General features: G+C 52.1%; 1 protein-coding gene across 3 annotated transcripts in view; it reads left to right on the plus strand.

The window, feature by feature from the left end:
* Nucleotides 1-24,392, plus strand: part of FANCA (FA complementation group A) — a 184,026-nt gene that overhangs the window by 100,862 nt on the left and 58,772 nt on the right. For all 3 annotated transcript variants that reach the window (XM_033940379.1, XM_033940381.1, XM_033940380.1), the window contains exons 26-28: nt 8,740-8,915; nt 20,292-20,388; nt 23,720-23,899. In XM_033940379.1, coding sequence (XP_033796270.1) covers nt 8,740-8,915; nt 20,292-20,388; nt 23,720-23,899 — 453 coding nt within the window. The remainder of the gene's footprint in view (nt 1-8,739; nt 8,916-20,291; nt 20,389-23,719; nt 23,900-24,392) is intronic.

Genomic DNA, 24,392 nt, shown 5'->3' on the forward strand with positions numbered 1-24,392 from the left:
CGCATGGAAACGCTGCGGTCGGTCATTCTGGCGGTTCAGCCGGGGGAGTTTCTTACGTCTCTCGATCTGACGGAGGCCTACTTGCAGGTTCCAATTCGGGCCTCTCATCAGCACTTCCTTCGCTTTGCGATCTTGGGGCGGCACTTTCAGTTCTGTGCGCTTCCCTTTGGTCTGGCCACGGCTCCTCGGACGTTCACCACGGTAATGGTGGTCGTCGCGGCAGCCTTGCGGTCGGTGGGCATCCTGGTTCACCCCTACCTGGACGACTGGTTGATTCGGGCAAAGTCGTTGCAGGAGAGCTCCCGGGTTACGGCTCGGGTGGTGGAGTTTCTCCGGTCGCTGGGCTGGGTGGTCAACCTTTCCAAGAGTCGGTTGGTCCCGGCTCAGCGTCTGGAGTGCCTTGGGGTTATGTTCGACATCTCCTTGGGGAAGGTCTTCCTTCCAGAGGCCCGGGTGAGCAAATTGCAATCTCAGATTCGCCTGCTTTTGGCGTCCCGGGGTCCTCGGGCGCGAGATTTCCTCCAAGTCCTGGGGTCAATGGCGGCGTCCCTGGACGTGGTGAGGTGGGCGCGGGCCCACATGCGTCCTCTTCAGTATGCTCTGCTCCGGAGGTGGTCTCCCCGGAGGCAAGATTTGGTTGTTCCGGTTCCCCTGCGAGGCTTGGCGCGCTGCAGTCTGCGCTGGTGGCTCCGGACCCCTCACCTGGTTCAGGGGGTGGGTCTGGATCTCCCGCAGTGGACGGTGCTCCTTACGGATGCGAGTCTCCTCGGTTGGGGGGCTCAGTTTATGGGCCACTCAGCTCGGGGCACCTGGTCCGCGGAGGAGGCCTCCTGGTCGATCAACGGGTTGGAGACCAGAGCGGTCAGGCTGGCGCTGTTAGCTTTCCACTCCCTTTTGCTGGGCAAGTCGGTCAGAGTCCTGTCGGACAATGCCACGGCGGTGGCTTATGTCAATCGTCAGGGGGGCACCAAGAGCACTCCTGTGGCGCAGGAGGCGGCTCGGCTCATGGTTTGGGCGGAGTCCCATCTTCTGGACCTCTCGGCTTCTCATATAGCCGGGGTAGAAAATGTTCAGGCAGACTTCCTCAGTCGTCACTTCCTGGATCCAGGAGAGTGGTTTCTCGGCGCCGGAGCGTTTCGGTTGATAGTGCAAGATTGGGGGCAGCCCCTGATGGACCTGATGGCCACGAGTGGCAACGCCAAAGTGCCCCGCTTCTTCAGTCGTCGCAGGGAAGGGCTGGCCGAGGGTCTGGATGCTCTGGTCCAGCCGTGGCCAACGGAGGGGCTGTTGTATGTGTTCCCTCCTTGGCCGCTGGTGGGCAGAGTGCTTCTTCGCATTGTTCACCATCCGGGTTTGGTGGTGCTGGTGGCTCCGGATTGGCCTCGACGTCCGTGGTATGCGGATCTGGTGAGGCACCTGGTGGCGGTTCCTCTTCCTCTGCCTCTCTCGGACGACCTTCTGATGCAGGGTCCCATTCCCTTGTTCGACCCGTCTCTCTTCTGTCTTACGGCGTGGCTCTTGAAAGGGGTCGCCTTAGCAAGAAGGGATATTCAGACAAGGTGATCGCTACACTGTTGGGGTCCCGGAGGCTTTCTACCTCTCGGGCTTATGTGCGGGTTTGGCGTCTCTTTGAGGAATGGTGTCGGGCGCGGGGAGTGACCTCTTTTCGCGCTTCTCTGCCTAACATTCTAGAGTTCTTGCAGGATGGCCTGGATAGAGGCCTGGCTTGGTCTTCTCTCCGGGTTCATCTTGCGGCCCTGTCGACCTTTCGAGGGTTGGTGTCAGGTCAGCGTTTATCGGCTCTTCCTGATGTGATTCGGTTTCTGCGGGCGGCCAAGTTGCTTAGGCCTCCCCTACGGCCCTCGGTTCCCTCTTGGGATCTTAATCTGGTTCTCTCTGTTTTGGTGCGCCCGCCTTTCGAGCCCTTGGACGACTGTTCTTTGAAGGACCTTACTTTGAAGGCGGTCTTTTTGGTGGCCATTACTTCTGCTAGGCGTATTTCTGAGCTGCAGGCTTTCTCTTGTAGGGCTCCCTTCTTGGAGTTGTCTAGGGAGCGGGTCGTCTTGCGGCCTGTTCCTTCCTTTCTGCCGAAGGTTGTTTCTCCTTTTCATGTCAATCAATCGGTGGTTCTCCCGGTCTTGGGTGGTCGGGAGGGCTCTTCTGAGCAACGGCAGCTGCGCAAGTTGGATGTCGGTCGGGTCCTTCGCTCTGATGTGCAGCGGACCCAGGAATTCCGGAAGTCCGATCATCTCTTTGTCCTCCTGGCTGGTCCTCGTCGGGGAGCTGGCGCTTCTAAGGCTACTATTGCGCGCTGGATCAAGGAGACGATTGCTTCCGCTTATCTTCTGAAACAGCAGCCTGTTCCGGAGTTTCTCAAGGCTCATTCCACTCGGGGTCAGGCGGCTTCTTGGGCTGAGTCGTCGCTCGTGCCTCTGGTGGATATTTGTAAGGCTGCGGTTTGGTCCTCCTTGTATTCTTTTGTGAGACATTATCGGGTAGATGTTCAGGCGCGTCGGGACGCGGTGTTCGGTGAGCGTGTTCTGGTATCGGCCCTTCGGGGGTCCCGCCCGTGAGAGGGACTGCTTTGGTACGTCCCATTCGTAAAGTTAACCTCTACTGGTCTGGAGAGTGCTAAAGAAGGAGAAATTAGGTTCTTACCTGCTAATTTACTTTCTTTTAGCTTCTCCAGACCAGTAGAGGTCCCCACCCTGTCTGTTGTTGTTGTTGTTGTTGGGGCTGTTTTCGCGGGCAGTTTTTGTTTTTTGCTGCGGGTTCTAGTATTTTTCTAGGGCCGGGGAGAATTAAAGAACAGCGGCTGTGGCTCGGCTGGCTTAGCTGGCGAGCTGTGGGGACATTTTCCTTCGGGTATTTCTCCTCTGCATTTTCCAACAGCATTTGGGTATGTTATTTGTTACTCCTGTTCGGAGTATTGTTTTCTTCCTGTTTTCCAGTTCTTGGTTCTGCTTGGCTATTCGGCAGACTGAGGGACATAGAGAAGGGAGGATAGTATATACTGTCCCAAAGTTTTGTTTTCAGTCTCCACCTGCTGGTCATGATTAGATATATACCCATTCGTAAAGTTAACCTCTACTGGTCTGGAGAAGCTAAAAGAAAGTAAATTAGCAGGTAAGAACCTAATTTCTCCTTGTGCTCCAGACGCGAGGCACTCGCGGCCGGCCTGTGCAAGCGGTGTTCAGGCCGGTGCGGTGGAGGAGCTCCGTCGGCAGCGGCTGCAGGCGCCCAGAGCTCCCCGCCGATGATGCCTCGCGAGTCGGCTGGGAGCAGTGGGGAAGCCCGGTCTTCCCCAACCGCCCACGGATGGATTCCCCGAGCCGCCGACGGTCGAGTTGTTATGGATTCCCTCTCAGCTGATGTTTTGACAGCTGATGCCGACTTGCCTGTTTTAGCGGCTGGGACTGTTCAGGTTTCTCAGCCGCTACAGGCTATGGAGGGAGCTTTTTTGGCGGTAAAGTCGCCATCTTCTCAGTCTGGCCCCTCCATTTTGTCTTCCACCTCAGGTGACCTTCCAGGGGCAGGTTTCTGCTGGGTCCCCTGCTGTGGCAGGGAGTCCCTTGGGACCCTCGGGGGGTTTTTCTCCTGATTTCTTTTTTTCCTTGTGCAGAGCCTATTTTCAGGGTCCCGGTTGCGCTCAGGGGGTTTCGGGGAGTGAGGTTTCCTCCGCGCTCCCTGCGGCTTTGCCTCTCTCGTCTGTTGTGGCGTCCCCTCCTCCTCCTCCCTTGTCCAAGCGTCCGCGGGTGTCGTGGGACGAGGATTTATGGTCGGAGGAGCGTGTCGGTCTGGATGAGGACCTGGACCTTTCTGAGGATTTCCAGGACCCTCTGGAGGGGACGGAAGCTGGCGGCGGGGTGTCGGGTTTCCCGTCCTCCGGCGAAGAGGCGTCAGTGGTGCGCCTTTTTCAGAGAGATGAGCTGCCGGACCTGATTCAACAGGTTTCTTCGGTGTTGCGTTTTGAGGATGCGCCGCCGGAGACTCCGCGTGTGGGGGACCCTCTGCTACGGGGGATCCATTCCGTTTCCCGCTCTTTTCCTATACATCAGGATATTCGGGATATTATACTGGAAGAGTGGAAAACGCCGGAGGCACCGTTTCGTTTGGCGCGCAGCATGGCTCGTTTGTATCCCATCCCAGAGGGGATCGGGCTACTTTAGCATCGCCAGTCGTAGACGCAGTGGTCTCGGCGATGTCTAAGCGGCATACGGTGCCTGTTGAGGGCAGTTCTGCCTTGCGGGACTCTGAGGAGCGCAAGTTGAAGAACATCCTTAAGCAAGATTTTCAGGTCTCTGCCTTTGGGGTCCAGGCGGCTATTTGTGGGGGGCTGGTCGCTCGCGCCGTGTTTCGGTGGGCTGAGTGTGTCATGGATCGGGAGTCTGATGACTGGTCTTTGGTGGATCAGGAGGTGGCGAAGATTGAGATGGCTGCCTCGTTCCTTTCAGATGCTCTTTATGACTTGGTGCGGATCTCGGCTAAGTCTATGGCCTTTGGCGTGGCCACGTGGCGTATTTTGTAGCTGCGCGCTTGGTCGGCGGAGGCTGCGTCCAAAGCTAAGCTTACTAAATTTCCCTTCCGGGGGTCTTTTTTGTTTGGATAGGAATTGGATAAGTTGCTTCAGACTCTGACGGACTCAAAGGTGCCCCGTCTGCCTGAGGACCGTGCCCGCCCTGCGTCTCGGGGTGGCGCTGCCCGGGGGTGTTTGCGGGAGTTTCGCAAGTATCGCCCTGGGCATGGGGCTGCTTCTTTCCCGGCTCCAGGGTTTTCCCGGGGCCAGTTCTTCCAGTGCATGCAGCCCTTTCGGGGGGCCCGTCGGGGGGCAGGGAATCCCTCCGCCGGTTCCCCCGCTTCCCGTCCTGCACAATGACTCCTTGCCGGCGCCCCCTTTGGTTCCGGTGGGGGCCCGCCTGCGCGAATTTTTCCCCAAATGGGCCGAGATCACGTCCGATCAGTGGGTCCTGGAGGTGGTGCGGGACGGTTATGCCCTGGAGTTCGCCTGCTCTCTGCCGGACCTTTTCCTCGCCTCTCCATGTCAGACTCCTTGGAAGACGCAGGCTTTTCGCCAGACCCTTCAGCGCTTGCTAGATCTCAGGGCAGTTGTTCCAGTGCCCCCTCCGGAGTGGGGCACCAGCAGGTACTCCATTTACTTTGTGGTGCCCAAGAAGGAGGGGACCTTTCGGCCCATCCTGGATTTGAAAGGGGTCAACAGGGCTCTCAAGATTCCCTCTTTCTGTATGGAAACTCTGCGGTCGGTCATTCTGGCGGTTCAGCCGGGGGAGTTTCTCACTTCTCTCGATCTGACGGAGGCCTACTTGCATGTTCCCATTCGGGCCTCTCACCTGCGCTTCCTTCGCTTTGCGATCTTGGGTCGGCACTATCAGTTCTGTGCGCTTCCCTTTGGTCTGGCCACGGCTCCCCGGACGTTCACCAAGGTGATGGTGGTCGTCGCGGCAGCCTTGCGGTCGGAGGGCATTCTGGTACACCCCTACCTGGACGACTGGTTGATTCGGGCAAAGTCATTGCAGGAGAGCTCCCGGGTTACGGCTCGGGTGGTGGAGTTTCTCCGGTCGATGGGCTGGGTGGTCAACCTTTCCAAGAGTCAGTTGGTCCCGGCTCAGCGTCTGGAGTAACTTGGGGTTCTGTTCGACACCTCCTTGGGGAAGGTCTTCCTTCCAGAGGCCCGGGTGAGCAAATTGCAATCTCAGATTCGCCTGCTTTTGGCGTCCCGGTGTCCTCGGGCGTGAGATTTCCTCCAAGTCTTGGGGTTGATGGCGGCATCCCTGGACGTGGTGAGGTGGGCGCGGGCCCACATGCGTCCTCTCCAGTATGCTCTGCTCCGGAGGTGGTCTCCCCAGAGGCACGGGTTGGATGTTCCCGTTCCCCTGCGAGGCATGGCGTGCTGCAATCTGCGTTGGTGGCTCCGGACCCCTCATCTGGTTCAGGGGGTGGGTTTGGATCTTCCACAGTGGACGGTGCTCCTTACGGATGCGAGTCTCCTCGGTTGGGGGGCTCAGTGTTTGGGTCACTCAGCTCAGGGCACCTGGTCCACGGAGGAGGCCTCTTGGTCGATCAACGTGTTGGAGAACAGAGCGGTCCGTCTGGCGCTGTTAGCTTTCCACTCCCTTTTGTTGGGCAAGTCGGTCAGAGTCCTGTCGGACAGTGCCACGGCGGTGGCTTATGTCAATCGTCAGGGGGGCACCAAGAGCACTCAGGTGGCGCAGGAGGCGGCTCGGCTCATGGTTTGGGCAGAGTCTCATCTTCTGGACCTCTCGGCCTCTCACATAGCCGGGATAGAAAATGTTCAGGCGGACTTCCTCAGTCGGCACTTCCTGGATCCAGGAGAGTGGTGTCTCGGAGCCGTGGCGTTTCAGTTGATAGTGCAGGCTTGGGGGCAGCCCCTGATGGCCACAAGTGGCAACGCCAAAGTGCCCCGCTTCTTCAGTCGTCGCAGGGACGGTCTGGCCGAGGGTCTGGATGCTCTGGTCCAACCGTGGCCAACGGAGGGGCTGTTGTATGTGTTCCCTCCTTGGCCATTAGTGGGCAGAGTACTTCTTCGCATTGTTCACCATCCGGGTCTGGTGATTCTGGTGGCTCCGGATTGGCCTCGACGTCCGTGGTATGCGGATCTGGTGAGGCATCTGGTGGCGGATCCTCTTCCTCTCCCTCTCTTGGACGATCTTCTGACGCAGGGTCCCATTCCCATGCTCCCTTCTGTCTTACGGCTTGGCTCTTGAAAGGGGTCGCCTTAGTAAGAAGGGATATTCAGATAAGGTGATCTCTACACTCTTGGGGTCCCGGAGGCTTTCTACTTCTCGGGCTTATGTGCGGGTTTGGCGTCTCTTTGAGGGATGGTGCCGGGCGCGGGGAGTGGTCTCTTTTCGCGCTTCCCTGCCTAACATTCTAGAGTTCTTGCAGGATAGCCTGGATAGAGGCCTGGCTTGGTCTTCTCTCCGGGTTCAACTTGCGGCCCTGTCGGCTTTTCGAGGGTTGGTGACAGGTCAGCGTTTGTCGGCCACTCCTGATGTGATTCGCTTTTTGCGGGCGGCCAAGTTGCTCAGGCCTCCCCTACGGCCCTCTGTTCCCTCTTGGGATCTCAATCTGGTTCTCTCTGTGTTGGTGCGCCCGCCTTTCGAGCCGTTGGATGGCTGTTCGTTGAAGGACCTTACTCTGAAGGCGGTCTTTTTGGTGGCCATTACTTCCGCTAGGCGAGTTTCTGAGCTTCAGGCTTTCTCTTGTAGGGCTCCCTTCTTGGAATTTTCGAGGGAGCGGGTTGTCTTGCGGCCTGTTCCTTCCTTTCTGCCGAAAGTAGTTTGTCCTTTTCATGTCAATCAATCGGTGGTCCTCCCGGTCTTGGGTAGTCGGGAGGGCTCTTCTGAGCAACGACAGCTGCGCAAGTTGGATGTCGGTCGGGTCCTCCGCTCTTATGTGCAGCGGACCCGGGAATTCCGGAAATCCGATTATCTCTTTGTCCATCTGACGGGTCCTCGTCGGGGGGCTGGCGCTTCTAAGGCTACTATTGCGCGCCTGATCAAGGAGACGATTGCTTCCGCTTACCTTCTGAGACAGAAGCCTGTTCCGGAGTTTCTCAAGGCTCATTCCACTCGGGGTCAGGCAGCTTCTTGGGCTGAGTCGTCGCTCGTGCCTCCAGTGGATATTTGTAAGGCTGCAGTTTGGTCCTCCTTGCATTCCTTTGTTAGACATTATCGGGTAGATGTTCAGGCGCGTTGGGACGCAGTGTTCGGTGAGCATGTTCTGGTATCGGCCCTGCGGGGGTCCCATCCGTGAGATGGACTGCTTTGGTACGTCCCATTTGTAAAGATTAACCTCTACTGATCTGGAAAGTGCTAAAGAAGGAGAAATTAGGTTCTTACCTGCTAATTTACTTTCTTTTAGCTTCTCCAGACCAGTAGAGGTCCCCACCCTGTCTGTTGTTGTTATTATTGTGTTGTTGGTGCTGTTTCGCGGGCAGTTTTTTTTTTTTGCTGCGGGTTCTAGTATTTTTCTAGGGCCGGGGAGAATTGAAGAACAGCGGCTGTGGCTCGGCTGGCTTAGCTGGCGAGCTGTGGGGACATTTTCCTTCGGGTATTTCTCCTCTGCATTTTCCAACAGTACTTGGGTATGTTAATTGTTACTCCTGTTCGGAGTATTGTTTTCTTTCTGTTTTCCAGTTCTTGGTTCTGCTTGGCTATTCGGCAGACTGAGGTAAATAGAGAAGGGAGTATATTATATACTGTCCCACAGTTTTGTTTTCAGTCTTCACCTGCTGGTCATGATTGGATATATACCCATTTGTAAAGATTAACCTCTACTGGTCTGGAGAAGCTAAAAGAAAGTAAATTAGCAGGTAAGAACCTAATTTCTCCTTGGTCAGGCAGTATTCAAATGCTCTCATAATGCAGGTTGCAGAGGACTATTGTAGTCTGGCGCCCACAGCATGGTGTTAGCTCTTTTAGAGCCACTTGTCAGTTTGTATGGGCATGCATGATTCTGTATGCTCTCTCTCGCAGTAGAAGAGCGGTCCCTTTCTGCTTATTAGTTTGATTATTACTGCTTTATCAGTAATCCAAGGTAACATTTAGCAGAAATTACAAGATGCTGAAAGGGGGTGAAGGTCGGGATATGATGTAGCTCTGGTTCCTGTAATAATTTTCCCTCTGCAGGTAATGTTTTAGATTCTCCCCCCCCTCCTTTCCCTGCACATACAGACTTTTGCTTGTGTATGGCTTACAGGCTTCTCTTCTGAGTGATGTGCATATTGTGGGACTGGCTGCTTTTCTGATTCACTTGAATGAATGCAGAGCCCTCGTCCCAAGACTGACCACTGCAGCCTTCAGCTGTTCTCTCAGTGAATATTGGAGCTATTTGCTGGAGTGCAGGACGAGAAAGTCGCTGGCTTTCTGCCTGAGGTGAGCTTACTGCATGAAATCATTTGGCGTTCTTTTGAACTTCTGTATATCTGGGGCCTAGAAATAAGAAACTTGGACTTCCTCTTGTAGGTTTTTCTTATTTTCATGATTTAATTAATTTAAAAACACACAACCTGCTTGCTTAGTGCCTTTGCTAGACCAATCCAAGGTCTGTGGCATTTTGTCCATTAGCCAGCAAATAGAGGCACCAGAAACACAACAGAAGGCGAGGGTGTGCAAACAAATACAAGGGCAACAGACCAAATGTAATGGAAAAATGCAGTATGTGACATTCAAGCACATGATGTGGCCATATTTTGCCCTAAGGCCTCATCAGGGGTCAAGGCTATGATACAAACATTAAAAACAGTTATAAATGTGCAAATCATAATTCTTCAGCGTCTCTCCAGACCGGCACAGTTCACTGATGGGTAATAGCTCACCATGATGACCAGCTGGTGGAGACTGAGAGAATCTTTTGGCTGTAGAATAAGTGGCTGTGCAGTCCCTAATACACTCAGTCTGTTCTCAGTCTCCAGCAGATTGTGGTAAGCTGTTGCATTCTTCCCTGGTTTAGTGTAGGGCTGTTGGAAGTTGTTTAGTGGCCTTGTCACCGTCTAGTGCCGAACTGAGCTTGGGGGGACCCTTTCGGGGGTCCGTCTGACCTCGGGGGTGTCAAACTCAACGGGCCGAGTCCCTCCCTCCATTTCCTCCACCTCCCCAAAATTTTTGTAGAGGTACCTCAGCTGTAAGCCTTGCCACCAATACCGGCAAGTCATATGGCTTAGAGAGCCAGTGGAGTCTGCTAAAGAAAAAAAATAAATCCTGAGGCAATGCCGGTCTGAAGGGAAGCTTTCAATTGTCTGTAATTGATTTTTGTTGCTAACTGGCATTTTTCTTTTAGCTGACTCGCAAATTGCGCAATGAGCACTTTTAAAGGGAGAAAGTGCTCATTGTGCTCCAGATGCGAGGTCTATGCGGCCAATCTGTGCTTGTGGTGTGCCAACCGCTGCGAAGGGGAGTCCTCGTTGGCTTTGGGTGCGGCGTCCAGGGATCCCCTTCATGAGTGCTTTGCATGCCGGCAGAAGACATTGGGGAAGCCTGGGCTTCCCTCGCTGCCCACACAGGGATTCCTCCAGCCACCAGTGGTTAGGGAAATAAGGTTTCACTTACCACCGATAGTGCGGAAGACTCCCTTACCGTTGCTGCTGGCTTGTCTGCTTTAGCGGCTGGGGCGGTTCAGGCCTCATAGCTGCTGCAGGCCTCGGGGGAAGTTTTTTTTGGCGGGTTTTGCGCTGGTTTGGTGGGAAGCTCCTCCATCTTGTCTGCAGCCTCAAGTGACCTTCCCCGTGAATTGGAGAGAAAGGGGCAGTTTTCTTCATAAACAACATGGGCCAGTCAGAGCCCCAGGCCCCTCGAGCTGGCCAGAGGGAGTAGGCATCCCTCCAGTCTGCCATCTAATTAAAAGTATGGAGGAGAGGGGTCAGATGCAGGGGGGGTGATGTTATGATGCAGTGGGAGAGAATGGGCATCTCTGCTGGGGGTGGGGGGGTTCGCTTGTCAGTGGGAGAGAGTGGGCATCTCACCAGCGATGGGCACATGCAAATTTAGCAAGTCTGCTACTCTCCACCAACCTCATTTACATGAACGTTTTTTGGAAAATGGCTCGCTTTTTACCAAAACAGCTGTGCTAGCAGCCCATCGTTTTATAATGTGGGTTTTTCAAGAATCTAGGCCAAAGTTTGGTTCTTTTAGGTATAGCAATATTGTTCAGTTTGTAATTCATAAGAAGGGATAGTCCTACTTCCACTGTTTTGTCACTCAAAATACTGAAGACCTCAAACTTCATGGTGCCCTTAAAGGGAAGAAACCTTTTCAGTCTCTGTTTTCATCTGCTGCCTGATAGACATGATTCCATTGGCCTGGTAGGACGAAAGGAAAGAAAATTAACAAGCAAGAACCAGTTCTTATTTTTTATCCATCATATTGTACAGAGCAGGGGACCATATATGTGACTGTCTCTGAGGAAAAGTGACTAAAGTAGCAGATCCAAAACGTTGAGTGTGGCTGATTTTTCATGTCATGGCTCCATAAAAGTATAGTAATAAATCAGTTACAGATCAATAAATCTCAGTTTCAAAATAGACTGTCTCATACATTCAACCATCTACTTAATAACCTAAACAAACATAACAAACATCACCCAACCATATATGTCTGGAAAGTTTCTTAATGATTCCAGAACTGCCTTTTCCTTGTCAACAAAACAGATGAATCCAGAGACTTTTGGGTTATGACCATCTACCAGCAGGTGGCAATAGCACTAAAATGAACTCTCTCACATAAGACAGCATGCTCCAAGGCCCTGGCAATAGCGCATAAAAGAATTTACGCCACCACCCCAGCTTACATAGAATCCAAGCTAACCCTGTACACCCCTACCCGCCCCCTCCGCTCGGAAATGGAGAAACGCCTATGCATCCCCCCAGGAAGGTCTCTTCTGTCAGAAGCCACCTGCAAACGCTCCTACAGCCACTTCATCCCCCAACTCTGGAACCAACTCCCCCTGCAAATCAGATTACAGAACACATTGATGACCTTCCGGAAAGTGGTAAAACCCTCCTCTTCAACTAAATTTCCAACTGCAATCAGCCCCTATCGCCCCCTAAAATTCCCCCTTCCTCCTGCACCCACATCTCCATTCTTAACCTATACTTAAATTGCTGTATAGTCTTTGTATTGTCCGAATATATTTTACTGTGAATGTTCACTTGTAACCCGTTCTGAGCTACTGGGAGGACGGGATAGAAATCGAATTAAATAAATATCTGTTTATAGCAGGCGGTGTGGTGGACTGTCTCTCACAAGCTCCTAGTCTCATCTTTTGGGCAGCTCCTTTTCTGCGTTTCCAGTTCAGTAGAGCTTAGGGGTGTTTAGGCTAAGCAGTGCCTATTTTAGGGGTAAACTTGGTGATGCCAGGTCCCTTCTCCATCTATGCCCCCTGTCTCACCTCATCTCTCCTTCCTCACAGTTAATTTAAAAAAAACAACAAAAAAACGTTTGAGAAATTTTTATCAGCAGCTCTTCTGCTGTGAGGCTTGATTTTGGGAGGAGGAATGTCAGTTGATGCTGCCTGCGCAGCCTTGGCAGAGAACCAGCCCACTTCCGGAAAGGGGATACAGAAATCCATCTCGGAAACACTGCCCAAGCGCCTTTTCTTAGTAGAAGCCTCCTCCTGCACTATGTGAGAAACATGCTGAATCCCAGAATGTCGATGAGAGCGCGTCATTAAATGATGCTGGGTGCAGGAGGGAAGGACTCTGAGAAGCAGAGGAAGCATGAAGCCCCACCAAAGATGCCCCATTGTAGAAAAAGTCGGCTGAGCTCACAAAAGACAGCCCTCATTTGCAGCAGCAGAATTGCTCCTATCCAAAATGGCTACAATAGCCAGCAAAGATACAGCGTCTGTGAGGGCCAGTGGAGGAGACGTGGCAACAAGTCCCTCTACCACAGAGCCTGAGATCAAGGTACGTCCCATAGCAAGAGCAGTGTTTCACAGCTTCTGCTGCCCTGAAAACAAAAGCAAAAGTATAACCACGATTCTACCCAATAGAGAAATAAAATTTAAAGGCTAGTGGCCAAAGATAGACCTGCCTTTTAGGTGGGTGTGTCTGGCCGCATGCCTTAGCTGACCAGCAGGTTTATTTATTTAGATTTTTATCCCGTCTTCCCAGTAGCTCAGAACGGTCTACAAGCAAACATTCACAATGGAGCATATTTAGACAATACAGAGACTATACAGTAGTTTAAATACATTTGGTCAATACAAGACTATACAGTAGTTTAGTACAAGGACTATGCAGTACTTTAGTGCAGGTTAAGAATGGACTGTACAGCAAATTAAGTAGAGGTTTCAAAGGGGGAGAGAGGATAAAGGGGGGTTTAAGGGGGAGAAGCGAGGCATGTTGAATTTTAGTTGAAGAGGAGGGTCTTTACCGCTCTCCGGAAGGTCATTAATGAGTTCTGTAGTCTGATTTGAGGGGGGAGTTGGTTCCAGAGTTGGGGGATGAAGTGGCTGTATGAGCATTTATGGGCAGTTTCTGACAGGAGGGATCTTCCTGGGGGGATGCATAGGCATTTCTCCATTTCTGAACGGAGGGGGCGGGTGGGGGTGTACAGGGCTAGCTTGGATTTTATGTAGATAGGGGTGGTGGTGTAAATTCTTTTCTTTAGCACTCTCCAGACCAGTAGAGGTTAACTTTACGAGTGGGTATATATCTAATCATGACCAGCAGGTGGAGACTGAAAACAAAACTTTGGGACAGTATATCCTAGCCCCTCCTCTCTATTTCCCTCAGTCTTCTTTCAGTCTCCAGCAGGTGTTGAGTGATCTGTACCCATCTCCCTTGGTAGGGCTGTTGGAATTTGTTTAGGGGTTTATTGTCCCTGTTTTTGGCCGGACGGAGCTTGGTCGGGCCCTGTTTGGGGGTTCGTCCGACCTCGGGGGTGTCAAACCCGGCGGGTCACGAGCGGGGTCCCTCCCCCCACTTCCTCCACCTCCCCACATTTTTTTAGAGGAGCCTCAGCAGTAAGCCTTGCCCCCTAAGTCAAGCAAGGCATATTGCTTCGAGAGCCTGTGGAGTCTGTTCTGTAAAAAAAAAAAAAAAAATCCTGAGGTAGTGCTGGTCTGAAGGGTTGTTTCCCTTTAAGAAAACTGTATTTTACTGTATTTTTTCATGTAACCGGCACTTTTTTTCTAGCTAGGTCGCGTATGGAGCAATTGTGCCCTTCTCCGGGGGAGTGGGACACAATTTAGTCCAGCCGCGAGGCACTCGCGGCCGGCCTGAACTCGGCGGTTTGGGTCGGTGAGGTGGTGGAGCTCCGTCGGCAGCGGCTGCAGGCGCCCAGAGCTCCCCGCCGATGGTGCCTCGCGAGTCGGCTTGGAGCAGTGGGGAAGCCCGGTCTTCTCCAACCGCCCACGGAGGGATTCCCCGAAGGATTCCCTCTCAGCTGATGTTTTGACAGCTGATGCCGACTTGCCTGTCTTAGCGGCTGAGACTGTTAAGTCTTCTCAGCCGCTACAGGCCATGGAGGGAGCATTTTTGGCGGGAACTTCGCCATTTTCTTTGTCTGGCCCCTCCATTTTGTCTGCAACCTCAGGTGACCTTCCCCCTGTATGGCGAACACAGGGGCAGGTTTCAGCAAGGACCCCTGCTGGGGCAGGGAGTCCCTGGGGACCCCCAGGGGTTTTTTGCCCCCAATTTATTTTCTTTCTTTGTGCGGACTTTTGGGGGTCCCACGTGCACCTGGGGGGTTTCGGGGGGGGGTTTCCCTCCGCGCCCCCTATGGCTTTGCCTCCCTCTTTTCGTTTGGCGTCCCCTCTTCCTCCTCCCTCATCCAAGCACCCGCGGGGGGGCTTGGATTGCGAATTGGTGGGCGGAGGAGCGTGTTGGCCTGGTTGAGGACCTGGCTGCTTTGGCGGGCTTCCAGGATCCTCTAGAGGGGACGCCCGTTGGCAGCGGGGCGGCGGGTTTCCCGTCTTCCAGAGCAGATGCGTCCGTGGTGCGCTTTTTATTCAGAGGGATGAGCTTTTAGACCTGTGTAGCAGGTCTCCTTGGTGCTGCATTTTTGCAGTGGCGCCACCGGAGACCCCACGTATGGGGGCCCCTCTGCTTCAGGGGGTCTGTCCTGTTTCCCGCTCTTTTCCTGTGCGTCAGGATTTGCGGGATTTTGTGTTGGCGCAGTGGCCTATGGGCGCAGTTTCGTTTGGTGTGCGCCTTGGCTCTTGGGTATCCCGTCCCGGAGGGAGATAGGGCTACCTTAATTTCGCCATTGGGGAACGCGGTGGTCTCGGCACTTCCTAAGCGGCATACCGTGCCTGTTATGGACGGTTCTGCTCTTAGGGTCTCGGAGGAGCGTGCGTTAGAGACACTTCTTAAGTATGATTTTGTTGTCTCTGCCTTTGGGGTCCAGGCGGCTATTTGTGGGGAGCTAGTCGCTCGCGCCGTGTTTCGGTGGGCTGAGCGTGTCCTGGATCGGGAGTCTGATGACTGGTCTCTAGTGGATCAGGAGGTAGCGAAGATTGCGATGGCTGCCTCGTTCCTCTCAGATGCTCTTTCTGACTTGGTGCGGATTTCGGCTAAGTCTATGGCGTGGCCGCGCGGCGTATTTTGTGGCTGCGCGCTTGGGCGGCGGATTCTGCGTCCAAAGCTAAGTTTACTAAAGTTCCCTTTAGGGGGTCTTTTTGTTTGGAGAGGAATTAGATGAGTTGATTCAGACTCTGACGGACTCGAAGGTGCCCCGTCTGCCTGAGGACCGTGCCCGCCCTGCGTCTCGGTGTGGGGCTGCCCGGGGGCGTTTGCGGGAATTTCGCAAGTATCGCCCGGGGCGTGGGGCTGCTTCTTTCCCGGCTCAGGGTTTTTCCCGGGGTCGGTTCTTCCAGCGCATGCAGCCCTTTCGGGGGGCCCGTCGGGGGGCAGGGAATCCCTCCGCCGGTTCCCCCGCTTCCCGTCCTGCGCAATATCTCCTTGCCGGCGCCCCCTTTGGTTCCGGTGGGGGCCCGGCTGCGCAAATTTTTCCCCAAATGGGCCGAGATCACGTCCGATCAGTGGGTCCTTGAGGGGGTGCGGGACGGTTACGCTCTGGAGTTCACCCGCTCTCTGCCGGACCTTTTCCTCGCTTCTCCATGTCAGACTCCATGGAAGACGCCGGCTTTTCGTCAGACCCTTCAGCGTTTGTTAGATCTCGAGGCAGTGGTGCCGGTGCCCCCTACGGAGTGGGGCACCGGCAGGTACTCCATTTACTTTGTGCTGGCCATAAAGGAGGGGACCTTTCGGCCCATCCTGGATTTGAAAGGGGTCAACAGAGCTCTCAAGATTCCGTCTTTCCGCATGGAAACGCTGCGGTCGGTCATTCTGGCGGTTCAGCCGGGGGAGTTTCTTACGTCTCTCGATCTGACGGAGGCCTACTTGCAGGTTCCAATTCGGGCCTCTCATCAGCGCTTCCTTCGCTTTGCGATCTTGGGGCGGCACTTTCAGTTCTGTGCGCTTCCCTTTGGTCTGGCCACGGCTCCTCGGACGTTCACTACGGTAATGGTGGTCGTCGCGGCAGCCTTGCGGTCGGTGGGCATCCTGGTTCACCCTACCTGGTCGACTGGTTGATTCGGGCAAAGTCGTTGCAGGAGAGCTCCCGGGTTACGGCTCGGGTGGTGGAGTTTCTCCGGTCGCTGGGCTGGGTGGTCAACCTTTCCAAGAGTCGGTTGGTCCCGGCTCAGCGTCTGGAGTGCCTTGGGGTTATGTTCGACACCTCCTTGGGGAAGGTCTTCCTTCCAGAGGCCCGGGTGAGCAAATTGCAATCTCAGATTCGCCTGCTTTTGGCGTCCCGGGGTCCTCGGGCGCAAGATTTCCTCCAAGTCCTGGGGTCAATGGCGGCGTCCCTGGACGTGATGAGGTGGGCGCGGGCCCACATGCGTCCTCTTCAGTAGGCTCTGCTCCGGAGGTGGTCTCCCCGGAGGCAAGATTTGGATGTTCCGGTTCCCCTGCGAGGCTTGGCGCGCTGCAGTCTGCGCTGGTGGCTCCGGACCCCTCACCTGGTTCAGGGGGTGGGTCTGGATCTCCCGCAGTGGACGGTGCTCCTTACGGATGCGAGTCTCCTCGGTTGGGGGGCTCAGTTTATGGGCCACTCAGCTCGGGGCACCTGGTCCGCGGAGGAGGCCTCCTGGTCGATCAACGGGTTGGAGACCAGAGCGGTCAGGCTGGCGCTGTTAGCTTTCCACTCCCTTTTGCTGGGCAAGTCAGTCAGAGTCCTGTCGGACAATGCCACGGCGGTGGCTTATGTCAATCGTCAGGGGGGCACCAAGAGCACTCCTGTGGCGCAGGAGGCGGCTCGGCTCATGGTTTGGGCGGAGTCCCATCTTCTGGACCTCTCGGCTTCTCATATAGCCGGGGTAGAAAATGTTCAGGCAGACTTCCTCAGTTGTCACTTCCTGGATCCAGGAGAGTGGTTTTCTCGGCGCCGGAGCGTTTCGGTTGCTAGTGCAGGCTTGGGGGCAGCCCCTGATGGACCTGATGGCCACGAGTGGCAACGCCAAAGTGCCCCGCTTCTTCAGTCGGCGCAGGGACAGTCTGGCCGAGGGTCTGGATGCTCTGGTCCAGCCGTGGCCAATGGAGGGGCTCCTGTATGTGTTCCCTCCTTGGCCGCTTGTGGGCAGAGTACTTCTTCGCATTGTTCGCCATCCGGAACTGGTGGTTCTGGTGGCTCCGGATTGGCCTCGGCGTCCGTGGTATGCGGATTTGGTGAGGCATCTGGTGGCGGATCCTCTTCCTCTGCCTCTCTTGGACGACCTTCTGACGCAGGGTCCCATTCCCATGTTCGACCCGTCTCCCTTCTGTCTTACGGCGTGGCTCTTGAAAGAGGTCGCCCGAGCAGGAAGGGTTATTCAGGCAAGGTAATTTCTACACTCTTGGGGTCCCGTAGGCTTTCTACCTCTCGGGCTTATGTGCGGGTTTGGCGTCTCTTTGAGGGATGGTGCCGGGCGCGGGGAGTGGTCTCTTTTCGCGCTTCCCTGCCTCACATTCTAGAATTCTTGCAGAATGGCCTGGATAGAGGCCTGGCTTGGTCTTCTCTCCGGGTGCATCTTGCGGCCCTGTCGGCTTTTCGAGGGTTGGTGTCAGGTCAGCGTTTGTCGGCCCTTCCTGATGTGATTCGGTTTTTGCGGGTGGCCAAGTTGCTTTGGCCTCCCATTCGGCCCTCGGTTCCCTCTTGGGATATCAATCTGGTTCTCTCGGTGCTGGTGCGTCCGCCTTTTGAGCCTTTGGATGGCTGTTCTTTGAAGGACCTTACTTTGAAGGCGGTCTTTTTGGTGGCCATTACGTCTGCTAGGCGTGTTTCTGAGCTGCAGGCGTTCTCTTGTAGGGCTCCCTTCTTGGAGTTTTCTAGGGAGCGGGTCGTCTTGCGGCCTGTTCCTTCCTTTCTGCCGATAGTAGTGTCTTCTTTTCATGTCAATCAATCGGTGGTCCTCCCGGTCTTGGGAAATCGGGAGGGCTCGTCTGAGCAACAGCAGCTGCGCAAGTTGGATGTCGGTCGGGTTCTCCGCTCTTATGTGCAGCGGACTCGGGAATTCCGGAAATCCGATCATCTCTTTGTCCTTCTGGCGGGTCCTCGTCGGGGGGCTGGCGCTTCTAAGGCTATTATTGCGCGCTGGATCAAGGAGGTGATTGCTTCCGCTTATCTTCTGAAACAGAAGCCTATTCCGGAGTTTCTCAAGGCTCATTCCACTCGGGGTCAGGCGGCTTCTTGGGCTGAGTCGTCGCTCGTGCCTCCAGTGGATATTTGTAAGGCTGCGGTTTGGTCCTCCTTGCATTCCTTTGTTCGACATTATCGGGTAGATGTTCAGGCGCGTCGGGACGCGGTGTTCGGTGAGCGTGTTCTGGTATCGGCCCTTCGGGGGTCCCGCCCGTAAGAGGGACTGCTTTGGTACGTCCCACTCGTAAAGTTAACCTCTACTGGTCTGGAGAGTGCTAAAGAAGGAGAAATTAGGTTCTTACCTGCTAATTTACTTTCTTTTAGCTTCTCCAGACCAGTAGAGGTCCCCACCCTGTCTGTTGTTGTTGTTGTTGGGGCTGTTGCGCAGGCAGTTTTTGGTTTTTGCTGCGGGTTCTAGTATTTTTCTAGGGCCGGGGAGAATTGAAGAACAGCGGCTGTGGCTCGGCTGGCTTAGCTGGCGAGTTGTGGGGACATTCTTCCTTCGGGAATTTCTCCTCTGCATTTTCCAACAGCATTTTGGGTATGTTATTTGTTACTCCTTTCGGAGTATTGTTTTTTCTCTCTGTATTTTTCCAGTTCTTGGTTCTGCTTGGCTATTCGGCAGACTGAGGGAAATAGAGAGGAGGGGCTAGGATATACTGTCCCAAAGTTTTGTTTTCAGTCTCCACCTGCTGGTCATGATTAGATATATACCCACTCGTAAAGTTAACCTCTACTGGTCTGGAGAAGCTAAAAGAAAGTAAATTAGCAGGTAAGAACCTAATTTCTCCTTATGTGCTATTACCAAGGCCTTGAATGCACAGCGTTGGTTAATTGGAAGCCAGTGTTCAGCGCGGAGGACTGGGGAGATGGGATCGTTGAGGTTGTGTAGGAGGCGGATGGCTGCATTTTGTACCCTCTGGAGGCACTTGAGATCTTTTTTGGTACTCCATTGAATAGGGAGTTGCAGTAATCCATCCTGGAGAGGACATAGGTGAGAGGAGTTGGGCTTGGTCAGGTGTGGAGATGTAGGGTTTGATCCTTCTCAGTTGGCGAAGGTAGTAGAAGGAGGTGGAGACTACTTGAGATATGTGGGTGGACAGGGATAGGTGGCCGTCTAGCGTTATTCCGAGGCTGCGCACTTGGCCTGCTGCGGTTAGTAAAGTGGAGTCCTAAAATAGTGTTGGATGTGTGTATTTGGTACTTTTTTTCCTAATCCATAAAAGTTCAGTCTTGGACGCGTTAAGCTGTAGTTTGTTGTTTGTCATCCAGGTTTTCATGTCAGAGAGGCAGTGTTGGAGTTGGCAATTTGGGATGGTCGGTTTTTACCTAGTGGGAGGAGCAGCTGGATGTCATCAGTGGAGTGTATTTTTACATTGTACTTTTGGGCTATATCAATGACAGGTCTGGTGTAGAGGTTAAATAGGAGAGGGGATAGAAGGGCGCCTTGGGGAACGCCGTATTTGATAGGTTTGGGGTTAGATTTGTGCGTCCCTAGTAGGACTGTTTGGGTTCTTTGGTGAAGGAAGGAGGTGAACCATTGGAGGGCAGAGTTCTTGATTCCCAGGTCATAGAGTCTAGATATGAGGAGGGGGTGGTCGACAGTGTCAAAGGCAGCGCTGAGGTCAAGTAGGACTAATAGGGCGTCGCTGCCTTTGTTGAGTATCGACCAGCTATCATTGATGATATCCAGGAGTACTGATTCTGTGCTGTGGCCTGTTCGGAAGCCGGATTGCGCAGGGGACAGGGCTGCTTGTTCTTCGATGAAAGGGTGTAGTCGGTGGAGCACTATTCGATGAAAATTGTTGGTGACCGGCTATCTTTTGCTTTTGGAGATAGCAAGCTGGGAGCTGTTCCCAGCCAGTTAAGTTCGGCTGAATATTGGGGGAATTGTTTCTCATTTTTCTGCTTTGCTTTGACCAAAGAGCATTCCGTCTTATGTGACAGAGTTCAGTTTAGTGCTCTCTATCTCCACCTGCTGGTAGATGGTCATAACCCACAAGTCTCTGGATTCATCTGCTGTGACTAAAGGAAAAAAAATTATCAGGTAAGACACAATTTTTCAATATGTACAAAAGCTATGGCTAATGGATCTAAGGGTCTTTCACAGCTTTCATGTTCTTATGTTTTCAGGTTTTGTACTGCTGCCATTTCTTATGCTTTCTGCAAGTTTTCTTCAGATTCTCCTGATGTTCTGCGCACTGTTTGTCCTCCGTTTCTTATAAAGAAGGTATCTATATATATATTCATAAATGCACTTATGCACAAAGGAGTTGAAGTAAGCATAAACATCTATTTGAAGTGCTGGCTTTGGGGATCAAAGGTGCAGCAGCAGTCTCATTTGTGGTAATTGCCTACCACACCAGGTTAAGGCAGAGTCCTACTGTGGAGTAGGATGTCTGCACCCGGCTGGTACTGGAGGGGTGGATTATGTGGCAGATGCTCTATATGATATCATCAGAGTCGTGAGCAAGGTTTCAGTATATGCCATTTCAGCCCACAGGATGCTGTAGATCAGGCAATGGGTGGGCGAATCAGCCTCCAAAGCCTCTCTGACCAGACTGCCCTTCAAAGGGCAGATGCTATTTGGTAAAGGCTTAGATGACCTTATGGCCAATGTGGCGAATTACTGCTCTAAATCTATGCCAGACAGCAGACCTCGCCAACCTGTAGGGAAAGGCACGGGCAATTTTCATTCCTCAAGATGTAATTCGTGGGTTTCTCCGCTCAGAGATCTTATCAGAGATCCAGACAGAGATTTAACAACTCCAGATGCCAGCAACTCTTGGGGTCTCATATCGGCACAACCTCCAAGAAGTCATAATGACGCCAGGTCAGCAGCCGGGCCTGCACATTGGCGGGAGGCTGTCGGCATTCTGGGTGGGGAGTGGGAGAAAATTTCCTTGGACTGCTGGGTCCTAGATCTTATTTGAGAGGGCCACAAGATTGAATTCTAATGCCCTCCTTCAGATTTGTTCACTGATTCGCCAGTCGAACGGCCTGAAAAAGAGGCCAGGATCCAATTGCAAAGCCTTTTGGACATTCTAGCCATAGAACCAGTTCCCAAAGAAAAATTGGGCTCTGGCAGATAATCCAGAAGACTGGAGACCGATCTTGGACCTAAAAACTGAGAGTTCTGCGTTCTTCCTAGAGGCAGTTTAGTCATTGCAGTGGTGACTCTGGGGAAATTCGTAGCCTCCTTAGATCACAGGAAATATTTGAGACATTTCCAGTTTGCAGCTCTGCCTTTCAGTTTGGCATTGGCCCCATGCCCCTTCACTCATCAATAGCACGCCTGAGCAGTTTACAGTCATAAAATGTAAGAATGAGAAAACCCACTAAGGAGAAAACAGCAGGAATTCAATTACAGTATTGTATAAGAGCAATTCAAGCGAAGAACTAACTAAATTAATTATGCATCAACCATACAAAAGGAGGGGAGGATAACACAACTAACATTACACGCCAGGAAGCTACTGCCAGAATCTATTTATTTACTTTTAACCTAAGCAGATCACAATTTGTATATAATGTTTTGAAGGCACATAGAACTTCCCTCTCTGCCCTAAATAGTCTCACAAGCTAAACTAAAGTACCTATAAAAGACATATATAATATATAGTATGTAAGAATAAAATAAAAAATAAAGCAGAAAGGTGAAAATTAAACCTAACTTAGCAGAAAAGACAAATTAGATTAAAAGTTAAGATAAAATGAAATAAAAATAAACTAAAGTCCTGTCCGGCATTCTGTGGAGGCTTCTGAACCACCAACCGATACGGGAGGCAGTTCCGGGCCGAGGCCACCAGGCAAAGTCACCGGCTGCAGACCAGGGCAGTGCCCGCCGCCATGCCATCTGACAAGCCACAGCAGGAGAGAACCGGCGAGAGCCGGGCAAATGCCCAACACACCACACCGCATGCCAAGCAGCCAAACCACCAGACAAACAGAGATGGCCCAACACAGCTGGCAAGTAAGTTGTAAGATTTCTGCTGTTAATGGCTGAACAGAGGAGGGCTCGTTAGAAGGAAAAATAATGATTGGGTAATGATCAACCATGTGGACCAGCTAAAAACAAGCAAAGTAACCCAAAATAGCAAAAGCTAAGTGAAATAATGCAAAAAGAACTAAAAATAAACAAAAAAAGGGAGAGAGGCACCACACCTACAATCTAGGCAGGCGCCATCTTGAAAAACAAAATTGCCACAGATTCAACAGTCAGACTAACTCAAACAGAGGGAAATCCTAATTAAAATAGTATATTTTTAACCCTGCTTTATATCGCTGAAATGAGAAGTCAGCATAAAGAGAAAGTGATATATTCCACAATGTAGAGGCTACCACACTAAAACAGGAGCAATGTGTAAGGTCGCACCTAACCAGGAGCGAATGCTATGAGGAGCGCACCAGAATATAAGGAACGAGGGCATTAGAGAGAAATTGCAGGGATCCAGTACAGTACGACTCGTAAATGGAGAGTAATGGGTTCACCCTATCATATCTCAGAATTTTAACAGCCATAGTTTAAATCAATTGCCATCTTCTACTAGTATAATAAGGCAGTCCATGATACAGAGAGTTGCACTAATTTAATTAAGAGTAGGATTAATGAGTGAATGAGAAGGCTCAATAATTTCTGATCTAAAATAAGAGCAAATGGAACAAACCTGCTTTCATATTTATCAGGGATTTCTCTTATAGCTTTTGTTGCAAAAGTGGCTCACAGTTAAAAAATATTATAAAGTGAAAAGAACACCAAAAATCATATCAGGAATGAAATCTTACAAATATACGAGAATCATTCATAGAACAGACAAATTGTTTCCCAGGAAAAAGGGATCCCGCCCTAGTTAGTGCAGCCCAAGAGCCAAAGGCTCGTTCGAACAGCAGAGTTTTTAACCCTCTGTGAAATTTAAGGTAAGATTGTTCCATAAATAAGGATACTGGGCTTTATGCAGAATGACTATTATGTTCTCATGTTCTTTCAGAAGGTGAATAACACGATCAAACTTCTTAGCGTGCATAAGTAGTTGGACGGTGGTGTTTTATATTATTTGCAGGCATTTAAGATGTAGGTTCCTCGGTAGTCCAGGTGACCTGGTTACTGATGCATTAATAAGGAAATGCAGTGAAATGTCAGGGTCTGAACTGGACAAACATTTTCATTACATAAAATGTGAACCTCTTTTGAATAGAAGCCATATATAAAAGATGTAAGTAAATAAATAAACTTGAACTCTGAGCATTAAACATAAGCTAGCTATCAAGGATTAAACCAAGAATCGTTATGGTGTCCTTGATGCTAGCTGCATAGAAGAATGGAGGGATAGTAAGCTCAGAAAAAACAGCCTCTGTCTTTTTGGAGTTGCAACTATTTGCACTCGGCTTTTGTAGTCTGCAGTAAGTTTCTGAGAGATATCTAGAACTGTCTTTTAGTGGTGGAATAGTCAACAGAGAGATTTGGGCTTCCATCCCAAACTTTATTGCTGGGCAGCCCACACTGATGTCTTGGGGAACAACGGGTTGCTCTCTTTCCTGTTTCAATAGTTTTTCTGTTTCAGATGCAACATATCTTGCCACGGATGAGCTTGGAGGCTCGTGGGATCAAAGCCAAGGCAGAGGAAAAAGCAGCAGCTCCTTGGAGATCTTTATCTGATTCCTCAGTAAACTGGAAGAGAGCTGCCCTGTGTCTATGGAAGCAAAAAGTCTTGGGAGAGCTCCTAAAGGAGCAAGCATTCCAGGTACCAAGACTCTTCAGCTGGGCCAGACTGGGTGCTAACAGATGGATTCTGTAATCAGCGCCCATGTTGGTGGCCGCCTTAAAAGTGGCTGCCGATCGTGTGTCAGTCACTCAACAGCACCGGTTACAGAATTGTACCTAATCAGCCAAGATAGGCGGCTGAAATGTAGGCCTGGAAAATCTTGGCCTACATTTCAGCTGCCTATCTTTGCTGCTAGACGGCAGCAGCCATAAGCTGATCACAGCAGGAGAATTTATCCTCGATCAGCTGAGCCAACAGGGCTTCCCAAAGTGTCCTGCCGGCTCAGCTGATTGGGGGGACAGACAGAGGACCCCCCCAATTGGCAGGAGGGATGCTCACTTCCTCCTGCTTGACACCTGAAACACACCCCACCCAACCTCGCTCGGCAGGAGGGATGCCCACTCTCTCCTGCCGCCAGCACCCCTGAACTCCTGACACTATCCCCCAACCGGGATCAGCAGGAGGGATGCCT

Source organism: Geotrypetes seraphini, chromosome 4 (genome assembly GCF_902459505.1).
Source record: "Geotrypetes seraphini chromosome 4, aGeoSer1.1, whole genome shotgun sequence".
In the NCBI taxonomy this organism is placed as follows: Eukaryota; Metazoa; Chordata; class Amphibia; order Gymnophiona; family Dermophiidae; genus Geotrypetes; species Geotrypetes seraphini.